General features: G+C 47.3%; 1 protein-coding gene across 7 annotated transcripts in view; it reads left to right on the forward strand.

Annotated features, from left to right (window-relative positions):
* Window positions 1-21,008, forward strand: part of ETS1 (ETS proto-oncogene 1, transcription factor) — a 131,155-nt gene that overhangs the window by 50,986 nt on the left and 59,161 nt on the right. Inside the window, exon 1 of one of the 7 annotated variants that reach the window (XM_038535672.1) lies at window positions 13,277-13,724. The exons of 4 other annotated variants lie outside the window; for them this stretch is intronic. In XM_038535672.1, the coding sequence (XP_038391600.1) occupies window positions 13,643-13,724 (82 nt within the window). In that variant the 5' untranslated portion in view covers window positions 13,277-13,642. Of the gene's footprint in view, window positions 1-13,276; window positions 13,725-21,008 lie in introns of those variants that run through there. 2 more of the 7 variants (XM_038535670.1, XM_038535671.1) reach the window with 2 other exon arrangements.

The raw sequence follows: 21,008 nt of genomic DNA on the forward strand, positions 1-21,008 counted from the left end.
GTATTTCATGGGATATTTAAATGGCATATGGGTTTACTTTATAATTTAGTCATCCACTCATCAGTATCGGACGTTCAAGAAGATTGGTGACTCTTCTTAAAAACACTTAGAGAAACTTTATATGGTCCAGTGACTCAGTGAGCTAGAAACCTTAAAGACTAGAGTTGGTTTGAAAAGCTAAGCTCTAGAACTATTAAGCAGATTTAGAAAATGGCTGGCCTGATCTCTTTCCATTCTATTATTTTTAAAAAAATGTATCTAAGAAGTATGTGCATGTGTAAGCATGCGTATGAGATCAGACAATTACTTTTTTTTTAAAGATTTTATTTATTTATTCATGAGAGACACACAGAGAGAGAGAGAGAGGCAGAGACACAGAGGGAGAAGCAGGCTCCCTGCAGGGAGCCTAATGCGGGACTTGATCCTGGGACTCCAGGGTCATGCCCTGGGTGGAAGGCAGGCGCTAAACGGCTGAGCCACCTAGGAATCCCGAGACCAGACAATTCCTTTTTTTTTTTTTTTTTTTTAAAGACTTCATTTGAGAGAATGAGGAATCAAGGGGATGGGGCAGAGGGAGAGGGAGCTAGAGAATCCCAAGCAGACTCCACACTGTGCATGGAGCCCAACGTGGGGCTTGATCTCAGGACCCTGAGATTATGACCTGAACAGAAACCAAGAGTCGGACTCTCAGCCAACTGAGCTCCCCAGATGCCCTGAGATGGGACAAGTTGAGAGAGAGAGAGAGAACCATGTGGTAAGAGAACAGTGCCCTTTCCAAGCACACAGGTCCTGGTGTGGTGAAGCTGGGAACAGGCCTGTTTCTACCATCTCAGATCATATTTCATACCGAGTGGTTGTTTTATTAATTCATCCATTCATTCATGATTTCTTTTAATCATCTTTTTGGTTATCTGTTCTTTCAACACGTATTAAGCATTTACTATGTCTCTATGTCCTAGTCACTGTGTTTTAAGCTGGAAATTATCATTTAAGTAGAAGATGGTTCCTGCCCTCGCTGGGCCTGAGGTGTTTTGTCAGCAATGTTGGAAGTGCTTGGTCAGAGCCTGTATGTGCTGACTCGGAGGCAGTTTGTTCTACGAGAGCAGAGGAGGAAGTGCCTGATTTTATCCAGGAAGGCCCAGGAAACCTTCACCAGGGTGGGAGGAATGCTTATGTTTGCTGCTTTGTCTTGAAAGATGAGTGGGACAGGTGGACCGGGGCTTTCTAGAAGTACACAGGAGGGTGTGTTTCAGGGATTCCAAGTGCAGGTGTGCTGGAGAGCAGTGTCCCTTTGCAAGAAAGAAGGTAAAGCGTGGTGGGAAGGTGAGCAGAGGCCAGTTTTGGCCCTTTGGGCTGTGGTTGGGTTTTATCTGCTTAGCAGTAGGAAGTTTTGAAGGAATTCATTACTTCTACATCATGTTTAAAACGTTTCAGTTGAACGGCCTCCTCTGGTCTCTGCTTTCCTCTATGATACCTTTCCAAGGAGCTCGGGCTTCGTCTGTCACAGCCCTCTGAGTTCTTCTGTGATGGAGAGCTGCTGTGGCCCCTGCCGCCAGCTTGGCTGTGCCTTCCCCAGGCTCTGCGACTTCTGTTGAAAGTCCTTTACGCGTGCTGCACTTCAGGGCTGGCAGCCGTGCTTTCAACCCCATGTGGGTGGGTTTCCACCAAAGAGTCTACACTGTGACAGACATGTTGCCCTTTCATATCATCTACTTTCTAAAATAATGATTAAAAAATAAGAACCAATAGCAATCACAAGTTAATAATAAATTTTATTTATTCCGTTAAGGTGGAGGTGACTAAAGTCTGAACTAGTGGATGAATAGGGAGCATGAACAAGCTCAACGATATTGATAAGATGGCTTTTCAAAGGGGGAGCTTAGGAGAAGTCGAACGTTGGCTTGTCTATCTCTAGGCGCCTTGCAGAGAGGTCTTGGACAGAGGAAAGCTAATCAGGAGACCTGCATGGGGAGAGAGGCGTGTTATTTAATTAGCTTTACAATGGGCTGACTTGAAGGCACGTGGTGGCTTTAATAGAGGGAGATAGATGTCCTTTTTTACAGGGCTAATTGTTGGGAAAAAGCAAGGTCTTTGTTCAGACCCAGCATGAGGGCTCTGATCTCTTGGAGCCTAGGGCTGCCCCTGCTTATAATTTTAGACAGAGCTATTCAAGGCTGCTCTGTAGAGAAAAGAAGAACAAGAACCGTATTGTGTGTGCAGGATCAGTGCCCAAACCTCCCCAAAGTCACTAGGCAAAAAAAAAGAACGAGAGGACCCAGCCATGTGCATTTTGGAGTATTTCCCCATCATTTATTTGCCACGGTTGTTGGAAAGGGCAAAGCCACACTTTAATCAACTTGGAGCTGAGGTGGGGTGACTTAACCAAACACCCCCAGAAAACCAATTAAGTCCACTTGCCCAGTGATGTGGCATTAATTTTGCCAAAATGGAGCAGGCAACTAGTGAGGAGGCTATGTGTGTTCTAATGTGCCAGGCTTGATGGCAGGGTGCCAGGTGCTGGTAGCGCCAGAATACAAATTATGTAGCCGGTGCCCCCTAAATAGCAAACTATGGGTTGCCATTGGGCAACATAGAGCGGTGAGGGGTCTGACTGGCGGCAGAAGGGGCAATGTGAAACACCTCTCCCCAGGGTTCCTTTGGGCAACTGGTCAGCGCAGGTTGTTGATGCCAGCAAGTAAAACACTTCATATGAATTCTGGGTGGCAAGTCCAAGCTTGGAGGAGTGCTACACGAGTCCAGAATTCTGTAACTAAAATGCACGCGTATGGCGCAATCGATGGTTCGAGGTTCAGAGTTACAGCCCAAGTCAAGTTGTTAGAAAACTCTAGCTCTCGAAACAGAGAAAGCCAAGGGAAATGTAAGATGGGAAAACACAAGACAGGACTTCCATGGAGTGAATGCAGTCACGTACTGCCTAACGGGGGGCCAGCAGTGAGAAATGCCTTGGACAGCGTTGTACAGGGCGTGTATCCCATAATGCGAAAGGTTCTGCTAAGTCACTGAGCAGCTTGAAAGCCAAATGGCACAGCCATTTGCTTAAGTTCCTGTTTTGCTCGAGTCGTACAGAATCACTGAATGGGTATGAGACCTGCAGCCCAGAGCAGGGGACAATCCAACATTGGAAGGTGTCCCAGAGGGGGACTCTCTCTCTTTTTGCTGCTAATGTGTAATGTAGCCATGAACATATATTAGAACTTCCTTAACTGTATGTCATGTCTATATAATGAGAATCAATCCCCTTTCGTCCAAGAGGATGGTGTGATCTGCAAACCCAGACCTAAAGTTATCTTTATGATTATGTCATGGATTTAATGGCACACACCAAGAGGGATCACCATGTCCTAATCTCATCACGGGAGCACTGTATACCATGGCTTGGGTTAACTTCTACGAAAATTTTATAATCCCTAAATCCACAGTCACAATTCTGGTTTTTCTAGTGAATAATAGGAGCAAAGTGTTGAGTGCTCATTCTGTATCAGGCCCAGGGCAAATTACTTGGCACATGTTCATTCCATATTTGGTTCAGCTCTGTGAGCGGGGCATGATGATCACCTCCGTTCTAGAGATGAAGAAATTGAGGTTTTCTGAGGCCAAAGGACTGACAGCTGGAGGGTGGCCAAGCTGCAACTCAAACTTTTGTCTCTCTACTGCCAAGCCTCTGCTCTTACTTACTCTACTGCAGTGCCTCCTCAGTTATTTTAGAGCTTCAGTGCGTTCCATGACGGATAGATTAAGACACCAAAGCCTGATAGTCGAATTGATGAGAAACTGCAGGTCTTCATATGGACTCTTTGGAAGCAGGAACACTTATGTGGAATTGTCTCTTTACCTCTACGCTTCAGCCCAATTCAATTCAATTAAACAACAACAACAACAACAAACTCTCCATGACAGAAAATGTTAGCTCATTGAAAATGAAGAGTCTATGTGGATGATGGGCCTCTCCCGGATCTGGGAATGGTTGTTGCCAGCCATCTGGTCTCTCTCAATGCTGTGGAATTCCCTGAAAGAAAAGTCTGCAATCTTTCTGATTTTTGATAATTCTCAACATTATTTAGAATTTTTAATTCCTGGAAAGGGATCTCTCCTGGGAACCAGCCACAAGAGAGCTGACTGCTGTTTATTCTTTCTCCCACACTCTGTTGCCAGCTCCCCACCCAGCTGCACCTCCCTCCCCCCTCCTTAGCAGGTCCCTAACGGCCCTTCCCACCCAAGGCCTTTTTGTGATGAAGTCTTTCAAGATGGTTTCCCAGTCTGGGGAAAACACATGTTTCTGATCAGTCTGATGAAATACATTTCCATTAAGAAGTAACTTCTATATTTTCTACTTTCTTCATTCTCCACATTACCTATCATTACCTATCATTTCAAGCTCCGAACGCTTGAAAGTGCTTCACAGGCCTGACTGATTAAATGGCGCCTCTTGGCACGTCACACGTGTCGGATTTGCTTCTCTCCTCCTCACTAACTCCAAGGAAGAAAGGTTTTTATTGTATAGAAGCCAATCCAGATAGATGAGATGTGAGCTGGGGTCTGTTCCACCTCATGCGTCATTGCCAGGACCATCCACTCCATTCCGACTCCTTCCCGAGAGGTGATGTAAGATGCAGAGCGAGCACAGCTGGCTCCTTGCAAATGAAAGAAGGCTTCATCTCTCCTTGGCCCTTAAGAGCAGAGAATTACATGTGAGCTGTAATCCCAGAGAAGTTGACATATCCCTTCTTGAGGTGGTTTTTCAACTGTCAACTTTCTATCGGTGGCGTACTGAGGACTTTAGTCATTCTGAAAATGACCCTAGAGTTGTTTCTATGGCCTTAGGTTCCTGAATCTTTACAAAACTTGGATTTTGTTCACATTTTTCAGGAAATACAAAAGGAGAGCTTTTGAAAGTCTTCTGCATTGCAAGGTTCAGCAGGGGCGAAGGTAGTATTCGTATGAATTCCTTGAGATATGATGATGCTCAGTGGAGGGTGCTAAAGGTAAGAAAGGAATATGCTCCTGAGTGAGATGTTTGTAGATGACCCACAGAACGGTATAATTATTGGCTAGGAGGGTGTTCTCTGTGTGACACATTCAATATGTTCTTGGGCCTGTTATATGGGCTGAGGTCCTTTGGTGGAGGTGATATAAAATAATGTGTGTTCATGATCCTCCTCACAGCTTGGTGGTAATGGTGGACCCTAACCAAACCAGTTATTGCCTTGGTTTCTATGGATTAAGATCAGCCTGCTTTTCGGTTGCAACACTTCCATTTTCCAGTAGTTGATACAACCAAGTACAGAGCCGTAGTCTGCCACGGTCCCGCTGGCAAGGGGGGTTAGGTCTTCCTTAGGTGTTTTGTTTTTTTGTGTGTGTGGGTTTTGTTTCCCTACCTGTTAGGTGCTTGTGGCTCCACTAACTCCCTGTGTCCTCCCCACTCCCATCTCCTCCCACTCTGGGGGACCCCCACAGTATGGCCAGTGCTTCCGGGAACCTGACCAGTTAGAGCAAATTTGGGAAGGTAAAGGGGATTCATTACAGGTACTGGCCTCTCTATAAGCATCTGACAGTCTATATTCTTCCTCACAAAGATGGAGCTAATGGGGTTTCTTCCATGCATTCTCTGGAGTCTATTTTTTTTTTTTAAGATTTTATTTATTTATTTATTCATGAGAGAACAGAGAGAGAGAGGCAGAGACACAGGCAGAGGGAGAAGCAGGCTCCCTGCAGGGAGCCCGACCTGGGGACTCCATCCCGGGTCTCCAGGATCAAGCCCTGGACTGAAGGTGGCGCTAAACTGCTGAGCCACGGGGGCTGCCCCTATTCTCTGGAATCTTACAAATAATGGATATAACAATTACACATCTTACCTTCACGATAACCAGTGAAATACAAGATTCGACTTAAGGTTCAGAAAGCCCTGAAGACTGCCCGGTGGGACTACGGACAGTAGGTTGCAGTAAAGTTCAGACCAACACCGAAGCAACTGGTTGGCTTTGTGGTCAGCCAGATGCCATTTTTCACAAACAACTCTACCGTATATGCTCAGATGACAAATAAAACAAATATGCTGACCTTAAGCAACATTTTCCTCTAAAGGAGGTCGAAGAGGACAGGAGCACAGTAAAACTTCATAAAGACCTTTTCAGTTGAAAAAATGTCACTCGGCCAGGTCTTTAGTCTTGAACTTGGGGCAAACTTGAGTCTCACATTAGACAAAACTAAACAAACAAACAAGTAAATAAAATCGGAGATGATATTTGAGTCAAAGATCCATATTTGGAATGCTGGGAAGTTACCGGTTCCTTAATTAAACAATCAACGTATTTTCTCAAGCTCCTACCGTCTCAAACTGGGCACTGGAAGGTGTGATGTCTGTTGCCGCCCTTCCGTAGCGTTGGGGGTAGACGTGCAGGTTCAGGTATTCACTAGGTGTCTACACAGCCTGTTGAGCCCAAGAGGAGCACCTTTGTGGGGATAGGGAGGGAAATTCTTTGCATATAGCGTGACCACTTTGGGGGGAGTCTGTGTTTGATGTCCGTTTTCAGCTTGGCCTTCCCTTGCATCTCCTGTGACCCCCTCCTGAGATCCTCACCCCTCTATCCCACTCTGTGTCCTAGGCAACGCTTCCCGCTTGAGAACCTCCTCTTGATTTGCTTTATTGTCACCCCATGACCATTGGCTACCGGGAACCATTACACGGGCCCTGTGAGCATACGGGACACATTGCCAGGCCTTGATTTCATTTTGCCATCTTGGGGCTGTAAGTCCCCAAATGCCGAGGATACAGAATTGCTGTGACCGTACCTCTTCTTGCCTGCCCTCGACCCCCAACTTGTCCTTCCTTTGTTCTCAGAGAAGGTCCCTTCCTCATGCTTCCCCCCGTACTATCATCCCTTTTCCTGTCCGGACTATTTCTTGTTCTTCTGGTACTATCTGCTTCCTCTGCTTGAGTTCCAGCATCAAGAACAGGCTGGGGAAATTCTCCACCCTATCTCTCTCCTCCTTCATCTCTGGGGTGGTAAAGGCTAGTGTTTGGGGGCAATTGCCTTGGCATTTTAAAATGAAAGGGGGAAGGAAAAAAGGGGGAAGATTCCACAATGAAATTATCTTAATTTAAGATTCAGACCACAACTGCAGAGAACATCTGTTTTGAAGTCTGCTGTAGTCTTTGTAACCCAAGAGAAAAGCGGGGTAGATCAGAGGAAGGCTTCAGCCTTCCACCAGATGAAACCACCTGCAGCCTGGGGAGGGGGCCAGGATTCTCTTCTCCCGGGGTACGGAGCTCCTTGCTAAGAGCCTGCCTCTCTGCTTCTGCAGGTTATTAAAGAGCACTGGTTCTCCGGCCACCTGTGCTAAGGCTATCATCCCTCTACCTCCTCAAGAGGCCAATTTAGGACAATTTAAATTGGAATCCAAATTACATGATCCCTAAAGGCTCATAGGGTTGCCTGCATTCTGCATTATCCAGGCCCGGGAGGGAGCAACAATCCCAGGAAATGGGCTCAGTGTGGGTGTGGAGGAAGCCTCGGAACCCTGCAGCCTTGATAGGCAGCTCCTCACCTCTTTCTGTGGGATCAGAGCCTGATTTGCTGCTAGAGGAATACGTGATGTCTAAACTGGTGGATTTTATAGTGTCGCTTGGTCTGTGGATTAGGCCAATCCATCCCACATTGTTGGGGCTGCAGATGCAGCTGAATGGCTCATAATTACAGCCTAAAGAAACTGCAGACAGCAATAGAGCCAACCCAGGCCCCTTTTCTCCCTCCGGCCCATGCCAAGCTGTCTCCCACGGGGAATGCTAGTGTGGTTGTCCTGCACCGTACTTGCCCAAAGACAACACGTCGGGCTCAGAGAACACTGTCAGATTTCTAGAAATCGAGGCCGGTCATCTATCTGTCTCTGTGTACACTGGATCCTGCTTTGTGTCTCTAGAGCGTCGGGTGACGGAGCTCGCTGACCGGCGGGGGCTTCTGCAGACGCCGTATCCGTAGACCCGAGGATGCGCTTGTAGTACTGACACGGTCTTTTTTGCGGCCTGTGTGGCCTTGGGCAGAATGACCTACCCCTCAAACTCGTTTTTTTCCCCTCTGATGAGCAGGAGGGCTGGACTTGACCATCTCGAAGCGACTCCCAGCTAGCTCCACCGTGTGACAAAGCCAGGACCCGAGAGTTCTGGCTCCCCAGAGGTACTACCAACACCCTCATCCTTCCAAATTTGAACTGCGGTTTTTCCATGACTCTTGAATGCAAATCTGCAGTTTTCTCTTCTGATCAGGTAGTACTGGGATTTCTCAAATGAGGCCAAAGCTGGGCAAGTTCCCCAATCAAGAACTGAGTGAGGAAGGGGTCTGGAGAGATGTGTAAATTAAACACAATCGTTCTCCCCGTCTGTCTCCCCGAAGACAGTTCAGGTAAATAGAGGACCCAAGCTACCCTGCGAAGGGGACGGTCATGGAGACAAACTAGGATCTCTTGACGGTTCTACCTCCTACTGGATCTTAACAGCCACAGCAATGATTTAGCTTTAACTGAGCACGTTTTCTGACCTGGACACTGTGCTAAGTGCTTTACAGGCATTATCCCATTGAATCCTCCAAACGACTCTAAAAGGTGGGTGCTATTCTTGTCTCTACCGTGAGTGTGGAGGAGCCGGGGTTTTGGAGTCAGCTAGAGTTTGAACCTGAGTCCTCCTCCAGAGCCTACACCCCGCTCACTCTTGTCTTTGTTTTATTGTAGAAGCTCTCCCGGGGCCAGGCAGCCCCCAATCCTCCCTCTCCCTGCTCCCCCTCCCCTCACAACTTCCCCCTAACTATTGCTCTTCTTATGGCCCATTGTTTATTGTGCCTTCTAAACAATAGCTAATGAGTCTGTATTACATGGTAGGGAGAGCCAGGGGTGATTTTATTCCCTGGAACAGAGATGAGGTTGTCACACACAAAGGTTAAGTGGCTCTGGTGAGGTCACAGTGAGCCCGCCACTTGGGTTCTTGAACCCACCCTCAGGCCTTCTGGCATCAGAGTTTAATTAAGAGAGTTATTTTCATTTTCCTTTCGATCTCCAATTTGCCATTTTATTGCTGCTTGATAATGGTAGATATTGAAGCCCCAGGCAGTTTTCTGCCCCAGTAGGCTTTTTTAATGACTCAACTTATCACGGAGAAACCACTTGCTTTAGAGTTAAGCTTTGGAGGCCTGTTTCTAGGTCCCCGTGTATGACAGAGACCGTTTTCTGACAGAGGACTGTTTTCTCAGAGAAAAACAACCACAAACGCAACTCAGGTTGGTAATTGAGGACCTTTTTCTTTTCTTTCTTTTTTTTTTTTTTTTTTAATCTTACATTTAAACCAGTAAATCAACATCTGTGAGTCATAAACTTGTCCTGGATCAGCCGTTAGTGGTCTGAATGTTTTTCACCTACCTCCAATACAGCATATTTTAGCTCAAAACTCAGAGGTTCTCTGGTTTGTTGAAGCTGAAGACTCAAGAAAGAGACAAATAACTTATTCGAGCACACTGGTGGAGAGGCAGATCTGTCTTCCATGATTGTTTGAAATGAGGTGTATTTTCATATTCCTTTTTCATTGAGGCTGGTGTGGAGTTGAGTGAGGGAGTAGTAAAGAGAAAGTTTATGTTTTGGACATCTATGTGAGGGAATTCTTTTTCTTTTTAAGATTTTATTTATTTATTTGAGAGAGAGAGAGAGAGAGGGAGAGGGAGAGAGAAAAAGGGCATGGAGAGGGGGAGGGGTAGAAGGAGCAGGAGAAGCCAACTCCCCACTGAGCACGGATCCAGGGCTCCATCCCAGGACCCCAAGACCATGACCTGAGCTGAAGGCAGCCGCTTAGCCACCTGAACCACCCAGGCTCCTCTGTGCAAGGGAGTTCTTATAAAAATGTGTCTAGTTCCTTGATATCATTAATGCCTAACTGCACACCCCTGTCACCCAACTTTTGCAGCCCTGTTTTGATCCTTATCGACATGCTGTTCCAAGTTTAGGGAGTTTTAGCACTGGCTGGGTGTAATTCCTTAGGTCCTAGGAATGTTTAAAAATACAATCCTGTTTTCTCCTAAGTGTCGGAGGAGTAGACTGCTAGCAGCATAACAAACAAAAGCAAAGAAGTATGTCCCTGGTTGATTTTTCCTGAGTGCCTCCCCATCAGATATAGTCTTTGAACAACCTGCCCCAGTAGCTGGAAGGCAAGGCCCAAGCTGATCTTGTTTTGCTGGTGGGGAAACTGAGGCACAAGTGAACCCGAGTGGACATTAATGCTTGGGAATGGGGGTTCTTCTCTGCCACGGGGGAAAAAGGGCAGACCTAGGGGCAGAGTCACCAACATGCTTTAGTTCTTCTTCACAAGCCATAGCAGAACCAACTCATTTAAACCTTCGAGTTAGAGAGAGTTGGTGGCAAAGTAGATGCCCGTAGTGACCAGGAAGTTGAGAGCTCATTACTGAATACACAGTTCCCGAGTGTCTGCGATGTGTCAGGCACTGGGCTAGGGATCATTTCTTAGGCTCCAGGACAATAGAAATGCCATCTAAAGTCCATAGAACATTCACAGGAATCTACTCGTGTCGTAGAGAGAATGACGTTTCATTTGCAGGCCTGATTGGATTATTAATATCCCAGATATGTAAACATATTTTAACTTGTCTACATCAGTACCCCTTGTCCCAAATGACGTTTCAGTTAGATCCGAAGTCAGATGCATGATGTCTGATAACTTCGCTGAGTTCAATCAGCCTCAAGTACAGGGAGATTTCCTGGAGGTTTGTGGTGGCCCCTGGTATCTCACCCACCCTCCCGTCTTACCTAACCCTCTTCCTTGACTTGAGCCTTCAAGTGTTTTGAGCTTCTGTGCTACAGGACTGGGTTACAAAAGGGTGATGAATAAGGTGAGATGCCATTGTTGAATAACTGGGGGAATAATTCCCCAGTGTTTCTGGTTGGATCAGGGCGGGTTCATTCTAGTGTCTGATGGTGGGGGCTGTTAGCAGGGTTCAGGCTGGCCTTGGGAAGAAAATTGAGGAGGATTCTGGGGAAGAGAAAAGACTGACTCTGAGAAAAGTACTCACACTTGTGTTTAAAAATACCATCATTTTCTTAACACAACATCAGTAAAAAAAAAAAAAAAAAAAAAAAATAATGCCCCAAAGCAACTCTTGATTTGCTCAGTTCTTCTGATGCATTCAGAGCAGCCAAGGCAGAATGGGTTCAAGATCCTTTTCTTTGTGGCTCATTTGGATGTTTAAATGTCCAGTTCATTCTTCCAGCCATTTCCCCTGGCTTTTCCCAGGATCAGAAGTGTCTGTTCTTGTCACCTGGAGGCCACCATTGTTTTCTCACACCTTTTGGAAACACAGCTGGATTACAACAATCCTTCAAATATTAGAATTATCACATACAAATATTTTCCTCTCGTCACTGAAGGAAGGCTGTGATCCTCTGAGATTTGACCCAGGAGCCAGGGATTTATTTTCTGTTCCTGGCTCCCTCTCTCATTTGCTGTGGGAAACCTGCAAGTTACTGATGATGCTTCAAGGAGACAAAACTGGGATTAGGTGCAGGTAGGCAGGTGTGTTAAAATTGATCAGAGTCAGAGGGTATAGTTACAGGCAAGTGTGGTAGTTCAAGGTAGGCTTAGAAATCAGGAAACGGTATTAAAAATAGCTTTCTCTGAGTTTGTTCAGAAAGATTTATGTTGGGATCCCTGAGTGGCTCAGCGGTTTAGCGCCTGCCTTTGGCCCGAGGTATGTGTGATTCTGGAGACCTGGGATCGAGTCCCGCATGGGGCTCCCTGCATGGAGCCTGCCTCTCTCTCTCTCTCTGACTCTCATGAATAAATAAATAAAATCTTCAGAAAAAAAAAAAAAGATTTATGTTTAATGGTCTAGTTAATCAAAGGTAGATCTTCACCTCTGGCTCTAGCTGTACACCTGTGTCCCGGGCTGGATCTCTAGATTTACCGGTTCATATGTTAATTAGAACCAACCGATAACCGACGCGTTAGTGCAAACTCATTATTTGGGATCGTGCTATAGTGTCCCAAGTGTCTGGAATTCCCAAATGGAACAGGGGCTGTGTGCATTATGATTTCTGTCACAGCCGCGAATGATGGACTCCAGAAATTCAAAACCACAGAGGCTCTGCATCACTTTTTTGCTGCTGCTCCTGCTGCTGCTGCTGGTGGTGGTGATGGTGGTAGGGTTGTCAGTTTTATCTAGTGGAGGAGAGTCTGGGATTGGAAAGGCGAAGGGCGACATAATCACAGAGGAACAGATTAATAGCTTTTCCCTTTCCACCCAAACCACTGCTGTAGGTAAACGGGAAGCTCAAGGAAGCCCAGGTCTGGGTTCCAGCTTGGGGGCCCTGTTCTGTGCTCTCCCAATAGTACAGGAGCATCTGGGTCTTTGTTTTGGGGTCTCCAGTAGGCTGCCTTGGGCTTGATCCTTCTCCAGGGCAGCCAAGCCAGAATTCTACTGCCCCCCCCCCCCCCCCCGCCTCTTTCTTAACTCATGTCTTAACCATGACTCGGTTGGGCTCTGGAAGACGGAAGGCTCCCCCAGCAACACAGCCCCGATCCCTGCCTGACTCACCCACCGGCGACAGTCCCTGCAGGGCTCCTAAAGCCCCGAGGACAGGGGCTGGAGGGCTCCCGCGCCCGACCCCCGCGGGCACGCACGCCCCTGCCTCCGCATGCCTCACGTCCTGTGTGTCAGTCTTTGTGAATGAATGATGCACACGCACTCGGGAAACTATGCTGCTACCGGGAGGGGGGCGGGAGCGGGTGACCAAGTCCTCAAGAATGCGTGGCGAATCAGACGGACTTTCCCCGAACCGGCGGCGGCAGCGTGTGCAGCCCGTGCAGCGTGTGCAGCCGGGGTGCTCGCCGGCCCGGGGTCGGGGTCGGGGTCGGGGTCCGGGCTGCGGGGCTGCGGGGCTGCGGGGCGGCGGGGCGGCGGGGCGGCGGGGCGGCGGGGCGGCGGGGCGGCGGGCTCGGCGGGCTCCGAGCTCAGCGATGCGCCGCGGGGCGGCGGGGCCTGGGCGGGCAGCGGGCGTGGGCAGCGGGCGCGGGCGGCCGCGGGGCCCCGCCCCTCCGTCCTTTCGTTTTCAGCTCGCCGCCTCCGATTGGCCGCGGACCTCCGGCCCCGCCCCCGGCCCCGCCCCCGGCCGCGCCGGCCCCGCCCCTCGCGGCCCGGCCCGCCCCCTCCCCCCGCGGGGACCCGGGGGGATGGGGAGGGGGGGCCCGGCGCGCAGACCCGCCGGCCGAGGCTCGGCGCCGCGAGAAACGCCCTAAAGAGGAGGGAGCGAGGGAGGGCGAGAGCGAGCTGAGGCTGAGGCTGAGGCTGAGGCTGCTGCCGCGGAGCGGAGGAGCGGGGCGAGGCGCAGGCGAGGCCGGGACCCGGGGCGCGCGCACTTCTCCGCAAAGTGCCAACTTCCCGGGAGAGCGTGCGGGGCGCGCACCTCCAGGGCGCGGGGGGCAAGTCCGCGGGGGCTTGAGGTCTTAGGGCAGAGGGTCGGATCCCCCCCGCCCCGTCCCCCCTTCCCCCGTTACTGACCCCCGTTAAAAGGACCGACGACAAGAATCACAGCCAAACTTGCCACCTACTCCCGCCCGCCCCCCGCTCCCGGCACCATGAAGGCGGCCGTCGATCTCAAACCGACTCTCACCATCATCAAGACGGAAAAAGTCGATCTGGAGCTTTTCCCCTCCCCGGGTGAGTGGCGACTGTCGAGGCCCCCGCGCCCGCCCCGGGGTCCCCGCCGCCTGCCCCCCCGTCGCTGCTCCCTCCCAGGCTGGCGATGCCGGCGGCAGCTGGAGCGAGGGCGCGGGCGCGGGGGGAGGACGGCTGTTGGTGGCCGAGACCCTTGTTTGGGGGGTGGTATTTATTTTCACAGCTGTGTTTTTGTGACTAGTGGGAAAAAGCTTATAGAATGTCCAGCACCCTCATTCCTGCTTTTTTTCTTTCTTTCTTTCTTTAAAAAAAAAAAAAATCTTTCCCGATGAGCGAGCACACTCTGGCCTTATTCCTTAGCATTAGGGGGGATGGACGCTGCCGCTGAAGACATCCTCCACAGGCCCTGCATCCCCCACTGGCCCCGCATCCCCCACTGGCCCTGCATCCCCCAGCACTGGAGCTGGATGGCGGGGCCCGGGCAGCCAGAGCCCAGACCCTGCCCAACTGGCCGGCCTGCAAGCACATTTTCAAACGTCTTGCCTCCCTGCGCTCCTCTGTCACATGTCCCTTTGCTATCCAGCTCCTCTCTGGGTGGAGGGCAAGGAGGTGGTGGGAGAGCTGAATTGATCATCTTAACTTCTGAAAACATCCCGATTCTGTTCGCTCCCCGTGCAGGTTCCTTACTTTATCCTGATCTCTCTCATCTGCCACAAATTTGTCCTCTGGTACCAAAGATCTGGTATGGAAGAGGGAAAAACGGTCTGACAACCAAACGTGACTCGGGGACCTTGGTTGGGGGTGTTCTCCAACTCTGGTTTGAAGGATTTCGAGGAAGGGTCAGGAGAGAAATTTAATTTTTTGTCTCAGATACAGTTTTTGATCCTAAGCAGTTTCATGGAGTCCAGGATTCCTGGAATAAACACAGTTTGAGGAGAATAGGTGTTTTCTTTTAGAAGAGGGAACCGCCAGCTCTCCTTTAGAGATTAGAGATTTTAGAGGTGAGAGTATCTAATAAGATATGGAGAGAAGGTGATGCTTTCTGGAAAATAATTAATGGCAGTGACCTGCTGCTCTGTTGTATCTGATTATTGATAAGTTTAGCTGCTCTTGCCTTGGGTTAACACTTCTTTGCCTCTGGCATCATGAGTTGCTTATTTTAACCCTTTTCATAATCTGCTTAAACTTCCAACCCACGCCAAGCTGGTGCTCTGTCATTTGGAGAGCTTTCCGAGATGTTCTTGAAGACACGGCCCTGTCCTCTCCTGTTAGACCCTCTAAACACTCAACCCCAGGGTTGGGAGTTCCACTGGGAAGTGCAAAAAGAAGGCTACGCTTGTTTGCTGTCACAAAGATGGGGAGGGTCAGAGCAATGCTGCTGAGTTAAACTAGGAACCCTGGAGACATTTCAGGCACTTAGAGCTACAGTTCAGAAATGATGTTGCTGTGCTGGTTGTGTTTGGGGTTCAAGGAAGCCGCAGTAAATTCTGTTAGTCACAACTGATCCAAACCGTGTATAAAAGAAATGAAAGGTTCGTTCCCAGCAAAGATATAAACTCAACTAATAAGTTCTTTCCTTAAGAAGGGCTTGTTTATGTGTGTGTTTATGGGGAAGAGACAGATTTGGCTGTCTGGGAAGTATCGTGTGAGATAGGTCAGCCCACATACCTACAATGGATTTCGTCTGCTGAGAATGAAGAAGCGCCCCTGGCAACACATGTTTTAGATCACAGTAAACAGTTGAAGTAATTTTGGGGGGATAATTTAATATTATATATTAGAGATTTTGAGCATATGGTGCTGTTATTTTGGTTATTGATAAAAATAAGCCCCAGGGCAAATAATGTTGCTTAGCATTCCCATCTGTAAAATGGGGACAGTAAACCTTCTTGCTACAGTCAACTTCTATTACAATAAGTGTCTTTACAGTGCCTCTCTTTTTCAAAAAGGGCTGACGAGTCACCGATCAGGTGTCCTAAGCAGCCTTCAACACAACAGAATGTCAGCAGGTCGGAGACATTGGGTAAATCTTGTGCTAGTCATCATAATGAGATTTGATTTCTGGCACTGTCATGGGGAAAATAGAGAAATTTGAAAATACATATAGAAGTTTTAGTTAATGTTTTTTTTTCCCCTAGATTTTTAGTAGCATAGATGGGAATACTATACCTGTACCTCAGAAAGGAAAATAGAGGCACAGAGAAGGTAAGTCACTTAAGAAAATCTTGTAAGCCGGTGGCTAAAGTAAAATGAGTCCCTCTTTCTAACTTCTCAGTGTGTGTTGCCTCGAGTAATACTGCAAGTTACTTTTGAAAAGCTCAGCAAAGAAACTTCAGTTGAGGCTTAAGCTTGCAGGTGCACAGAGAGAAGAAACATTGGACGGGCCTGCCTGCTTTTGTTGGTGGGAGGAGAAGACACTGGCTAAGTGGGGATTTGCTTTGCCCATCAGACCATATAGGACATGTGTTTAAAGTTTAACTTTTCACAGCATGGCTTTGTGTCCACAGCTGTGACTTAAATATTTTTCAGAATGATTCTTTGGGTCGTTTAGTTTCTTACGTGTGGAGACAACTAGTTTGGGGTCTTATCTGACTTAAATAATTAAACCAGGATTTCCCTCCCCCCAACACATGGGAGCCAAAGACAGGCAGTAGGGAAGTGGGTGTTGAAACAGGAGTCCTGGGTTATTTGCCTGTCTTTGTGGCTAGGACCTGATCCAGAACCTTTATTCACATTTCTTCTAGATTGAGACCTCCCAGGATTTTCAACAGCTTTAAGTACCAAATTAACATATATTTTGAAATAACACTGGAATTGAATATCTCTTGTAAGCGTGAAGTGGGTATATACCATTTTGATTGCAATATGTGATTGCAGGGCTCTCGGATCTTAAATGGACTAAAACAAACAAAGCCTTGGAGAGTCCATGGAGTTCCCTCCTTGGTGTGGAGCTTACTGAGAAGGGTGGAGGCTGGGTGCCAAAGCAAATACATTCCCAAGCCGCTTAATTTTTCCCCTCCTTCCCCACTCCACCTTCTCGGTGAGGTGAGCCTAATGTCCAGAGAAGAGCAGGAGGTCTAATTCTGCGTGTTTGCTCCCCTGGCAGGGGATGTGCATTCATGGGGGACCCATTCTGCCCTTAGAGATAGGAAGCTTCATTCCTCACCCTGTCCCTTTGGTCAGTCTTTGTGTCTTCATCAGTGTAGACAAGAAAGAAGGGCTGAGCTGCCCAGGCTATTAAGCACGCTCACTCACTATGCCTCCAGACCCCTACGGACCACGCTCCATTAGTGACTAACGAGCCCGGTGGTTCAGAGCCCTGACTCTGGAGCCAGCCTGTTTGGGTTTGAATCCCAGCTCTGCCACTTACTGGCTGTGTGACTTTGGACAGATTACTTCATCTCTCTGTGCTCTAGCTCCTGCATCCACAAAATGAGTGTAATATGCATGCTATCTCATAGGGGTGGATACGAGATTTTTCTGTCTGTGGATGTGCACAAAATCTTCAAGCAGTGCTGACCCCTGATAGATTCTAAACAGTTAACCAGACAACAAGTCAACAGAAAGTGAGCCTGGCCAGTGTAGCATTTTCAGGGGCCCTTGAAAAGTTTAGTAGGGGCCACTGCTGGATTGTGAGCCTCCTCTCATGTCCTTTTTGAGGGGGGAAAGAAGAGTCAAGGTAGAGGGAACTTTTTCTTCTCGTGGCTGAGATCTCATGCCAGTGAGGTTCAGTGCTATGCCTTCCAGAGCTAACACAGGGAGCCAGGTAACTTTCTGAGTGTCCAGGTATCTCAAGGTCCCAACTCACAGCCAGAGAAAGGCCCAGCGGTTGGTCCATTACTCTGGGTGGTGGAGGTTATCAGTGCTACCTCGAAGCAAGAGGGCCACTGAGACTAGGGGCCGGGGAGGGGGACATTTGAAAGGCTGATGAAAAAAAGTAGTGTTTCAGTTATGCAGAGTTGAGAAAGGCATCATGTCCAGTTATTATAAAGCATCTCACATTTTATTTATTTATTTGGTTGGCAGAGCTTGCATTCCTGGCATTTTTGGTTAGTTTGTATTGCTGTTTTTTTTTTTTTTTTGTCTATGTAACTTTTTTTTCTTTCTTAAAGAGACCAGACCACCCTGGAGGAGGATAACCACCCCCCCAACCTTCCTCCCAGGAGACAAACCAGCCCGTGGTCAGCCTCCCAGAACCCAGCTTACTCTGGGTTCCAGCAAAATCTCTGCAAGGCAGAGAGCTGGTTAGTGTAGGTCAGGATTTTTCAGGAAACGAGGCTCTCTATTTCAAAGAGCACAGATAACTCTACAATGGCTACGGCAACAGCATAATTACAGATGTCGCTCTGGTTTGTGGAATGAATAACCCATGGCTACAATGGTATTCCGTGAGCTTGCGCTGAACGTAGATTCTTGCCATTCACAAATGACAAATGATGGAGCCTTCATTATGTGCGTGGCCCTCTCCCATAAGATAACACTTTTACCTTTCACATTAACTCAGGTGGCGAGAGCTATTATTTTATCCATTTTTTTTTTTGCAGATGAGGAAAATGATATTCAAAGAGATGCATAATTCACCCAGGACCACACTGTTAGAAACTTCCAAATTGAGGAGCTGTTGCAGGCATTGTAGACCTAAAATAAAAGCACCCTGCTCTTCACAGAAACTCTGGAAATCAAAAGGGGCATATGTTTTATATATATATATATATATATATATATATATATATATATATATATATATATATGGGCAAATGAGAAAGCAGTGATGGTGGGTGATCTGGGGGTTGAGGAGGTGCTTTTCTGACATCCAGGAGGGGGCCTGTGCCACGGGCAGCCTCCAGGCAGGCCAGTCCAGATGCGCTGCTTTAGGAAGGTGCTTGAGGGTTTGAGCAATGCTCGCCTCCAGTCACTGAGCAGAGAACCAGGGTTCTGGTTTTTCCAATGTCTTCCAGATGTGCTGCTCTCTCTCTCTCGCTCACAGGTGGGGAGGCGATTATGTTCCCTTCCAAGGTCACATCCTTCCTGGAGCCTCCTCATGCTGCCTGTTTTTGCCTCTTGCATCACGGACACAGCTCTGCATATAATCTCATTCACAATCTGGTTGATGAGAGATATAGATCAGCAACTAGTTTGGTTTCTTAATATGGTTGTAGTTTAATTTTCCTGCTTCCTAAAGAAGCCATAGGTGCCTATGTTGGCTGTCTACACACCAGGATTTTTATTATTTTTTTTCCAACTAAAATTTAGTATTTTCAAGTCCATTGCATGGGTCTGGGGACTGTGTGTGGTTATTCTGGCACAAGGAGGGGAGGGCAAGCTTTGGGAGTCTACCTGCAGACCCACCAGCCCCCCACGACCCATGTCTAGTTGAGAAACAGTCACCTTGACCACTTGTCCCTGGGTGAGGTATGGTTTCCTCTATCACTTCCTTAGGGGGAGCATTGTCTCCAAGTAATTCCTATCCTGGGACCTGTACAGTCATCATAGAGATGGATTTGGATATTGATAACATAGTCTCCGTATTTTTATCTGGCTTCTCCAGAATGAAGTGTTGGGCCTCCTTCCCTGCTTGGGCAGGATAGGGTGTCTGATGAGATTTGCTCTCATGTTCACAGCCTCTTAGGCCCACTCTTTGCTTACAGCTGTTGAGCAGTTCTTAGCTCAGCATTGAGAATGTCAAGACAATTCCCAAATCTATCATTTCTATTTGTCATGTGTCTATAGCTTTGCTTTTCTTCGGTTGGGTTAAAGACATCTTTCAAAATGTCAGTAGATGTTTTTCAAATTGCATAAACAGGCTGTTGCTACTTGGCTCCTTTTTCCAAAGCCCTGTGCCTATCTGTGTTACTTTTCTCTTTTAATTGTGTAGTTTAGAGTCTCTGTGCAGATATGGAGAGAAATTGGTCTGTGGTGTAGGTTGCAGTAGATCCAATTTCATTGGCAGGGAGCCATGCTTACAGACATACTAAAAATATTGCTGTCCAAGCCATAAATATTTATTGATTATTTGGCCAACCTCATCATATTTCCCAGGTGCTTTCCAGTTTCTGCTGCTTGGGTCCAGGCCTGTCACTGGGCCCTCCAAGTGTCGCTTCTTACTGTCCCATCAACTTTTTTTTTGTCTGTTTCTGCACCATTTAGTTCTATCCTTGAGAATTGTAAAATAATGACCCAGAAGGACCTTTAAGACCCAAAGTCGTACTGGCCAGCTTTAGGCTGTTGGATTTTAGATCTTGATGATGTATAGGTAGTGAGTTCATGTAATTTGCCATCTAAACTGGGACGCTTTTGAGAGTATAACAGGTGAATAATTATACTAGAATAGTATATAAGTTTCTAACAGTGTGGCCCTGGGTGAATTATGCATCTCTTTGACATAAGTTGGGACTCTCCCAGCAAATGAGGGTCACACCGCTTAGACGCTGAATATAGATGACAATATTCTTTATAATATCTATTCTCAATTGCTAGTCTTGGGGTTTAGACCGTCCCATGTAAGCTACGAGGGCCAGATGAAGAGTTTGAAGCAATTCAATGCAGTGTGGTTTTTCCCCCAACCGTGAGTTATATTTTTAAATGTGTTTTTGACGCATAATATAATATTTCTCAGAGGCTGAGAAACAGCTACAAATCAACCTCAAACAAGTTCACTTCAAGCATTTGAAACCTCTTGGTAACTTTGGGTAGCTAAGCTAAGCTGTTAATTTTTGCTTTGCAAAGTTCTGCAGGGGAACTGTAAGCTTTGTGGATGTAGTGTGTGTGTGTGTGTGTGTGTGTGTGTGTGTGTGTGTGTGAAAATGAAGTTTTGAGAAGGGGGAAATGTCATCATTGCACAAGTGAAGACAATTAACATTTTTGCTTTGTTTTCTTTTAATGCTTGTCTAAGATGAGGAGTTTTACTGATGGGATCAAAAGGGGAAGAAAAAAAAGAGTTTTTTTTTTTTTTTTTTTTTTTTTTGGTACCATTAAAGTGGGTAAACACAAAAACAAAAGTAAAAAGCAAGCCCTCCGTGCTTTAGGAAGGGAGGAAGGGAATGGTGGATTCTATTGCAACATCCCTTTTGGCTAAAAAACGAAGAAAGAAAAAAGGAGTAAGGAAGTATGAAAGAACTCATAAAGGAACAAAAAGAAATAATAGAAAAATGAATCAAAGCATCGAAGTGATTATTTCATAGACTTTTGGAAAAATCCTCATAGGGACCTGTCTCGGGTGGTCAGGTGGGTGACCTCGGCTCTGCATTCTTCATCTGTGTTGTCTTTTCAGGAGCCTTTCAATCCCTCGCGGATACATGGCTGGTGAAGGTGAATCAGACGTGATCA

The sequence above is a fragment of the Canis lupus genome, chromosome 5, assembly GCF_011100685.1.
Source record: "Canis lupus familiaris isolate Mischka breed German Shepherd chromosome 5, alternate assembly UU_Cfam_GSD_1.0, whole genome shotgun sequence".
Lineage (NCBI taxonomy): Eukaryota > Metazoa > Chordata > Mammalia > Carnivora > Canidae > Canis > Canis lupus.